This window comes from Gambusia affinis, linkage group LG16 (genome assembly GCF_019740435.1).
Source record: "Gambusia affinis linkage group LG16, SWU_Gaff_1.0, whole genome shotgun sequence".
Classification (NCBI taxonomy): domain Eukaryota; kingdom Metazoa; phylum Chordata; class Actinopteri; order Cyprinodontiformes; family Poeciliidae; genus Gambusia; species Gambusia affinis.
This window is the reverse complement of record NC_057883.1, coordinates 19,294,623-19,304,480: the sequence shown is the minus strand read 5'-3', so window position 1 is coordinate 19,304,480 and position 9,858 is coordinate 19,294,623. Positions and strand designations below refer to the sequence as shown.

The window sequence follows — 9,858 nt, the reverse complement described above, 5'->3', positions numbered from 1 at the left end:
AATGGCAATTTAGACTGAGTCACTCCTAACAGTCATGCTTTTGGACTGTGGGAGGAAGCCAGACTATCCAGAGATAACCAATGTATGCATAGGGATAATATATGAACACCCCAGGTTGGGATTTGCCTGGAATAAGTTAGGATGTTTAAATGTTTTAAGCTTGTGAATTCTTGACTTCAATTTACTTAGAGGGGGGCTTTAAAGGTAAATCTTATTTCCATCAGACTCACTTGGCCCGGATTATTAAGAGAGTTTCCTCCCGGACTTCATGACCTAAAGTGTGGTTCTAACCTGAGCCCTAACTCAACCCTTCAATTGATGAATTCCTCTGCTGACCTGTTGTCAAAATACTTGATCCTATATCCTCAATCTGAACTGAGGAAAAGCACACAGTTAGCTGAAGTGATGGCATAAACAACAGCCACGGATTGTGTTTATATTAGTGAGAACAACCTCCCTTCCTTACGGAGGCGATATATGTGAGAGAACATGTGTGCATGTTTGACAGAAAACAGAGGGAAAAGAGAGGACAATCCCACGGTGGGACTGTGAGGAGCAAGCCCGCTCTTTCTTCTCCTAACTGTTTGGATTGGTTAAAGCAAACAAATCCCTCCGGCCAAGCGGTAGGCTCAAGACAAGCACTCCCCGGGCCCCGCACAGTCCTCTCGCTACTTTACACTAAACTCTTCCAGATGATTTATGAGCTCTCTCTTCTTAGAGGCTCTTTGCTGCTCACCTTTCATTCGGCAAAGCTCGGCTGACGGGGATCTGTACTTGGCGCGCTGGAAGCCGTCATTAACCAGGGAGATCTGTTTTAACTCGCGTCCTCCCTGCAGCGCTTTATGGTGTTTAAGGATGTAATATGGATTAGCAATGTTTGCTGTACTTCCTGCTTGTACAATCTGTTGTCTGTAGGTTGAGATGAAACTTGAAGGTTTCATAAGAAGTTTCATCGGTCTTGTGTTTCCCTGTGAATGACCACACATTCAGGTCCGTGAATGATCACAGATGTAACCAAAGGCCATGTCCTTTATTCATAAGGAGTTTAACTTCACTGTTTGAACACACACATTATCTTTATTTTAGTCAGTTGGAGAAGATTTCAAGTGTACTACCTCTATGATGTTATTTTTTTGTGTTTTGTTCTCATTATTCGTGTCTTTGTTGGATCCCCATATTCCATTATCATCATAAGGATTACTGACCTGTTTCAATTGATTTGCTTATTTTTAACAGACATTCACTACATTTATGCCGTCACACTAGAGATCCAATTTCCTAAACCTGTTTTACTACCACCCTTTTTAACAAGTTTCAAACTTAAATAAATTATTAGAAGGTGCAATTTTTTTGTTGTGCCGCTGTAAAATGATCTAGATATCTACAAAGACAAGAGGTGTCTTTGGATGAGACGATCAACCTGACTCTCTATGTCAGTGCTGTCCAAAGCCAGTCCTCAAACACTGATGATTTTCTTTCTTTTTTCTTAAACATTTCTTTATTATAACTCTAGTATAACTGATTTAAGTGGATGGGTCACTACAAGACATTTCCAAAACCTGCTTCCAACTGACCAGCTGAGTAGGAATGTGAATCAGGGACATATTTCAGCACGAACCTGGGACCACAATTCATATGATGTTGTAGAAGAGGAAAGTCACAGCATGGTTTGAACCACATGTAGTTTAAACATAGGTTAACCACACTTAACCACACTTCTACTACTTAGCAATCTACCCATACTAAGTTCAACCATCCTTCACTTTCCGTTATGTTCGTTCAAATCAACCCTCTCTTATCTACATCCGGACGTCACCTTATCCCTATTTATGCTCTTCATCCCATCTCGCTCACCCCTACCTTATATTTTCATTCTTCATCAGCTCCTCCTTGTTCAAGATTCTGTCTGCAGTGGTCCTATGTTATGCAGGGAAAAATCTAATTCCTGAAGTCACCATCCCCACACTGAGATTCCTCTTCTCAAATCTTCATCAATAAGCCTCCCCTTATGACCCATCCACTTGACCCTTTTCTTCAATAAACCTTCAAAAACTTTTTATTGTGTCCTGGTCCTTGCTAGTGAAGGATTATTAACTGCCTGGCTGGCCCTGCTGCCAGTCTCAGCCCCAGCCTCACTTTAGAGCTGTGATTTGGTTCTATTCATCTTGTGTCTCTTTTCTATTTATTTGAGCGGTGTCTTCAGTGCAGTTACCTTTTGTATCACCAGGGTCTCTCGTGGTTGGGCAAGTTAAGAATTTTGATAAGTGATTACTTAAGTCAGGACCCACCAAATAACGAGTTCTTTAACTTTTCCACCCAAAGACCACTTTTGTGCCGACCTTTTCTGGGCACTGACAATCTTTGGCATCTTTGTCTAGTTTTTTGTAGTAAACTGATTTCATTGCAATGCACTCAGAAATGCTCCTCATACATTATGCCAAAGTCACAGTTGGGTGTTTAAACATGACAAAAAAAATTGGAACTGGTTAAAGCAAACTACACTCTGGGTTTTGGAATAGCTTCCAAAAAGGTCTGACCTCAACCCTCGTAAAAATAAAATAAAAAATAAAAAAAAATAATAATGGAAAACACATAAAGGATGAGTTACATGAGTTACCTAAGGGAACCGACCAATTAAAATAAGTTGTGCCAATTTTGTAAAGAAAAGTAGTCAAACATCTAGTCAGAATTAATCCAGAAGCTTGCTAAGGGCAATAAAAACATCTGTGGTGCAGGGATATTTAACCAAATGTAAGTGGGTGTTTGTACATTTTTTATACTTTTTGCATAATTTTGACCTAGTGTGGATCAACACATCAAAACCTGTGAAAACAGTTTTGTTGTTTTATGAATTGTTGCAGTTTAAATGTGGCACAATCCTTCTATTGTGCTAATAAATGCAAATAAATAAATACATGATTTAAATTTTATAATTCGTGTGATCTTGAGCCTATCTTTTGCTTTCTTCAGATCCACCAAATCTGTAGCAATATTTTCTTGCATGAAGCCAAACTGTTGCTAAGTGGTCATCTCCTTTCTTCTTAACTAAGTTTTATCAACGCTTTCAAAAATTGTACTGTGGGTTCCAAACCCAGATAAATTGTCAGGAATTACAGAGTTTAGTTTCAACACATTGGTCAGTCTAGTTCTTTTATAAGATAAAATATAAAAGAACTATAATATAAGCATCCAGAATATAGAACAATTGTCTTGCAGCGAAAAGGTATTGGTTCAAATATCAGCCTGGGGTCTATCTGTTCGCTCTGTGCATTTGTGGGTTTCCTCCAGGGACCCCAGCTTCCTCCCACAGTCCAAAAATATCATTGTTAGGTTAATTTAAATTTCTAAATCTAAATGGTTGTTTGTCTCTGTGTTGTCCTGTAATGGACTGGCAAACTATCCAGGATGTACCTCGCCTCCCTACCAAATCCTCCATCCATTGTAAACCTTCACAGACAGCTGGGTATACAGACAATGTATTTTTTGTATCAGAGTTTTTCTCAAAACTTCTTGCTGTTTTTTTTTTATTATTACAAAAAGGATATCTTATCTTTAGGCAATCAATTTCCATTTCTAAGGTTTTTATTTCTTCTTTTATAAAGTATAATTAAAACAATCAATACCCTAGCAAAACACATCTGTAAAGAGTTTCATGAAGCATATATGGTTTGAATTTTCTAAATGTAGTGGAGCACATTTTCACAGCAAGCCTGAAAATGGATAACATTCATTTTCTTTAGTTTTGGAGATGATGGAATCTGACTTTGGTTGTCAAACTGATGTATGTTGGCTGATGGCTGTCAGCTGTAAAGTGAATTATGGCATGAGGCAAAAAGAAAAGAAAAACACATTTCCACATCACTTGTTAGGGAGTTATGAAGCTAATTTTAGAGGTGCTAGGAAAACAGACCTAGGTACATCATTAAAAAAAACAAAAAACGTAGACTTCGAGGGAAGGTTGAAAAGTTCATTTTGGTGAATTGAGGAGCCAAACTAAACACCTAGGTTGTTTTCCTCCCTCTGGCTGCAGCATTGGTCATGGTCCAGCTGGTGTTAGGAAAGAAGATGAAAGAAGCTGATAAAAAAGGAAAAACCTGGCATGCTGCTGCTGAAGGTGTCAGAATCAAGACCTATTAGTGCTTCAAATCATTCAGTGAAAGTTTGAGATTTAGGGGATCATACTGGCGGAAGCCTGGACACAGAAACATTGAAACCTCCTCTGTCTCCTGTAAATCTCAGGCTATCAGGTGAAAATGCAGCTGGAGAAAGTTTAAAATAAGGCTGCCGACTCAGATGATTTTACTCACAGGGTCCAAAAATCCTTTTTCTTTTAATGTGTCTAGATTCAAACATGAGAGATCAAGGAAATGGACAGCAGCACCAACATGGAGCATAAGGATGAAGAAATTTAAACCATTTCTTCCCTGGATTATCTTGAAAATTGTCCTGGCTTGGACCTCCAATAAGTATGGGGGAGTATTACATGTTTGAAAGAGACATGACTGCAGAAACATAAAACACCTTAAATCACAAACAACTACTCGCCTGAGGCCTATTTCTTCCAGACACTCAACCCTGACATCTTGATTTAAAACTATGATCTTCCCTGGCATTCTTCCAAAATTTTCACTACCTTTTCTCATTTGTATTCAGAATTCCTTCATTTAGAGCAGTACAGTAAGTCTAAATTCTGTTTGAAGATTTCTATATTTAAGAACTCTAAAATCACGATGAGAAAACTGGTTTAGTTGACATTTTGAACAGCGCTGAAAGTCACACTTTGTTTGATCACATCAAAAATCTCCACAAGAATTTAATTTATTGATCAGTAATGCAACTTGAAGTTGAACATTAGAAAACACTCACAGTATTCAATTCCTGTATGACCAGGGTTCTAAGTATCCAGCAGTGCCTACAATTAAGCCTAAATTTATGCATAACTTCAGCAGCTCTTTTGAACATATACCCCAAGTGAAATAGAATTGTTTTGTTGAAAACCATCAGAGAAAAATCATTACTCAATGTTGTGCTAGGGTTGCAACCAACAACCAGAAGTTCAGCATTGCTCAGAGATAATTTGATGTAGTTGTAGGTCTAAAAATCAAGTAAACCCTTGTAAGATTGATTATAACACTGTAGTGCATGATGTCCCAGGATTTCTATCCTTGATCACATTCTCAACATAAAAAAGAAAACAGCCCTTTAAGCCCTCGTACTCTATTGCCTCAAGTTCACCTGAAATCCCTTTAGTTTTATTAAAACCTAGATGATATATATCTTCCACTAATGCCTCCTGACCATTCCAAGTACCACACATAAATATTGCATATTTATACAATAATACATACACTTAAGTCTACTTTACGTGTTCTATTAAAAATTAATGACCTCTGCATAACAATTTCTAAAGTAAATGTGCAATTAATGGGCTGCAGACTTAAAAGCTTAGAAAAGACTATTATTGACAAATTCGTTTTTTATCTTTATCATATTGTGGCTCCATTCCAGTGAGATAGTGCTGCTCCTTCCACACTTGAGCAGACAGTTGTGTGTATTTCTCCTGATAATGACATCAGAACCCAGGCCTGGTAATGTATGCCCTATAGATGCTGACAAGGTACCTTGACCCTACATCTTCTTTGAGGTGAATGCGGTACATAACTACATGTGACTACAACCCTTATTAATGTCAGTACTGAAATATCTCAGATGCTTTTGGGTAAGGCTGATATATCTAATCAGGCTATTGTTCAAATTCCTAACAAATGAAAGAAGGTACAACTGTGACATTTTATCCATTTTAAAATACAAAAGTTGATATTCCCATATATAGTTATCAGGATTTGCTCTACAATAAGTTGTTGTTTATATTTAAGTTAAGATGTTGTTTTCTATATTTCCAGACCACCATCATGCACTCAAGTTCCGGAGTTGTGCCCATGACCTAAAAGTTACAGTAGTGGAGTTTGACACCTGTATTCCAGAGGAAGCTATTTTCTGGCATTTACATTGAAGAACTAGATATGGAACAATAATTCAGAACCCGTCCTTTCATCTTTCATTCAAAGACTTGAGCAACTCCCTCTTTACTGCAGACAAACTGTTGATCCATCTGCTGGATCACCAGCAGATGGATATACTTAAATTTAAGCAATATATTTAAATTAATCTAACTGAGGAAGATACTTTACTTAAATTAATCTAACTGAGGAAGAGACTTTACTTAAATTAATCTAACTGAGGAAGAGACTTTACTTAAATTCATCTAAGTGAGGAAGAGACTTTACTTAAATTCATCTAACTGAGGAAGAGACTTTACTTAAAGCTGAAGGGACTATTTCATGTTTTCCAGTTACTTAGCATTGAATAGAATAATAATAGGACTGGGTTCTTGGTCAGATTTGACGGTAGACAAAAATGGCAACTTCCAACAAAAGATGTTAAGAAAGAAGGGAGAGGGAGGAAGTGAAATTACAAATAAAGTAATTAGTGAAGATCTGCTAGCCAAAATCCAAAATATGCAAAAAAACTTTTTTTTTTTTCATAAAACTCAGTGTATGAATTAATGAGCAAGGCCTTCCAACAGAAGCTCAGAAACAAACAGACATAGTGCTCCTTTAATTGATCCATTATGTGTTGGATAAGGAGCCTGACTGAAATACTCAGATCTAAAGTAGCATTCAAGGTCCTATCAATATTACAGTGCCCATTAAGAACATCAGATTCTGTAATTACACTAATTGGAGTCATTTGTAAAACAAATAGACTGGAGCTGCTTAAAAAGTGGCCCAGGAGCATTGTGTATGAGATGAAGTTGATAAAGTGGCTGGTTTTGTGTTTCTACTTTGTTTTCCAGCTCACCATAAATGATCCAGAAAATGTCCTAATGAACAATACAGGTGGGAAAGTCATGAATCCTGGAGGTCCCGCTACCATTTGGTAAAAAAAGAAAACTGCTGTTTTCGGGTGACTTGGAGAGCAAACATTCCCAGCTAATGACTGGTTTTTAGAGCAACCAATATGGGTGAATGAAGCCTAACTAACCTGCTGGGGGAAAAGTGATATCTGAAATGCGACCCTCCACAGGCAAAACCTCTCCAACCCTCTAGAGGTGTGTATAGATGAGGGAGGCTGCTAATGAAGCAAGTAAATAAGAATTATTCTGTTATGTGCACCCACATAAAAAGCATGGGCCACTCCACCCTTTCTGCTTCTAGAGAATTTAAGAGGGAACAAACCAGCCAGGTGCTCCAGATCAAATGTATTGATTAACCACATCATCTAGGTGGCCATCTCTATAAAAAGAGAAATTTGAACAGTGTGAAAAAACATCTGTGATAACAACAGAGAAGCAACTGTTGCTGTTGATTGATAAGAGAAGGGTTCCAAGGCCATATCCAAAGTATTTAAAGTCAATTTTTTTTTTACAGAAAGAACAATTTTAAAACATTCAAGAAAGTGTAAAACATTCAAGAAAACTGTCAGTCTTCTCAGGAATGGACATCCCAGCAATGTTATCTCAAGGTTTACACATAAAATGCAGTATTAAAAAAAAACTACAGGCATCCAACTTCTTGTGAAACTCAGGGACTCATTACTACAGCTCTGTTAGAAAGGTTACGTTATAAACATTTGATCTTAAGAATTTATTAAAAAAAGAACTTAAACAGAGATTCTAGCACCTGAAACAAGATGCTGCAAACAAACCACCATGTAAATGGATTCAAACATTTCCATAAACATAGAAAGCATTTTGATATTTCTACATCACAACTAAAAGTTAAGGAAATATAACCAAGGCATTGCATATCTTTTAGTTTCAGTCAGTACCCTGTTACGTGCACGTCTCAGACAGTTCTCAAGTCGTTATGCCCACCATCACTTCACTGATGTCCCACAGTTTCGATGCCACTTCCTGATCTGTGGCCTTATCCAGAAGCTCCAGAGGCTTACAATCGGCAAAGCACTTTCCCTGGACACCGTCAACATCCGGGCTGGAGGCCAAATACACTGAAGTCTGAGCTCCTTCCTCCGGACTTTTAAACAAGCCCCGGGAGATCAGGTTAAAAAGCGGTTTTGCTAAAACTGGAATGTGCACATGCCGTCCCAGGTTAGTCCTCACGATGCCTGGAGTCAGAGCATTCACTGTTACTCCACTGCCCTCCAGTCGGCGGGCCAGCTCGCATGTGAACAACAGGTTAGCCAGTTTGCTGCGACTGTAGGCAAAGGCCTTGTCGTAGAACTGCTCACTGTTCAGGTCTTCGAAGTTAATGTCACCGTGTTTGTAAAGCTTGGAGGAGACTACCACAATGCGGCTGGGTGCCGAGTGTTTCAGGAGGTCCATCAACAGGTGGGTAAGCAAGAAGTGACCAAGGTGGTTGACCCCGAACTGCATCTCGAAGCCGTCCTCTGTTTTGGTGTAAGGACACTGGTAGACTCCAGCGTTGTTGATCAGAACATGTAACTGGGGTTCCTCCTGTTTAAGAGCGCAAAGGAGAAACTCAGCACATTTATGCTTTCCAAAACGAACTCAAGAAATGTAGAGCCTCAAAGCAGAAGGAAGCAGATGCATGGATTTCAAAATCTTTTACTGGTGAAAATGTATTACTTGTGTAATTTGTATTTAGACAAAAAAAAATCTCAATTCTTTTAGCAGAATAGCTAAAGCTCAGTGAGGTTCCACAGAATGAATGTCAGGTGGCTTGAGAACTACCAATTGATTTGTTTTAAAATATACCTTACAACTTCAGTAAATCCTGAAGACAAATAGCTATATTAATGCAATAGCCTATATGAATACATGTGACATGATGGGAATCTGGTATGTAACTAAGCAATGCAAGTTTTTAGAATGCCTTTGGGTAGAATAAATTACTTGTTGAATGCAATTTATTTTAGACTGATGTTTTGTGGACTGTGGACATTTGAAACATGTATTCAACAAATTAAAAAAATTAAACCTCCGTTTTTAATTCAACCTAAACTATTATCCTGCACTGAAACGTATAAAGATGTGCATGATGAAACCAGTTTAATGATCAACAATCTATTTACCTTTATAATGTCTTCACAGAAGGAGCGCACAGACCTCAAGGAGGCCAGGTCCAGCTGTTTGACCATGACCTGTCTGGCGTCTGCCCCGGTCTCCTGGCGGATGTTCTGGGCAGCCTCCTCGGCCCTGGTTTGGTCCCGACAGGCCATTATCACCCGGCCTTGGAGCTTCACAATCGCCGCTGCAGTAGCTTTCCCGATCCCGCTGTTCGCTCCCGTCACTATCACAGTCTTCCCCTGCATTATGTTAGCTGGTAAAGCCTGTTTACAGAGCTGCTGCTACAGTTAGCATCACGTGACAATAACAAGGAAGAAAGACTCCACTACCCAGAATTCTCATGATAGACAGTTGGCCATTAAAAAGCCTGGAATAAAATCTGTTTTTGAAGAGAACATCTAAATCACTTGGACAAGATATTTAATACAGACGTTTTATAATCATTATTCAAAATCAGTTTAAACTATTTGTATTTCTTGTAGACGAACAGACACAAAACCATTGAAAAAGTGCAATGATGTCTAACTGCACATGTTGCTAATTGCTAAGACTTAAACTTGGATCTGAAGTAGTCCTGGAGAAATGGCAGGGAAAATATATTTATTAGGTTAATAACAATAACTAAGATACATGTTTATATGTCTCCCTTCATATATAAACCTGTCAAATGAAAACATTCATCCTATCATTTGTTATTTTTATTTATTTATTGGAGCAATCAGCAGTAAGTGATTTATTCTGACACAGGTGCACAATATTGGTAGGCTAAGTAACTTTATTTAATTTCTTGTCCCAGACCACTTTATGTT

General features: G+C 38.2%; 1 protein-coding gene across 1 annotated transcript; it reads right to left on the bottom strand.

The window, feature by feature from the left end:
- Positions 1-7,396: 7,396 nt before the first annotated feature.
- LOC122846437 (retinol dehydrogenase 14-like) lies at positions 7,397-9,405 on the bottom strand. Its single transcript, XM_044143412.1, has 2 exons — positions 9,055-9,405; positions 7,397-8,476 (listed from the first exon to the last, which is right to left on the bottom strand). Exons 1-2 carry the CDS (start codon positions 9,292-9,294, stop codon positions 7,859-7,861), a joined length of 858 nt encoding a protein of 285 aa, XP_043999347.1. The 5' UTR covers positions 9,295-9,405; the 3' UTR covers positions 7,397-7,858.
- Between the last annotated feature and the right edge of the window lie 453 nt (positions 9,406-9,858).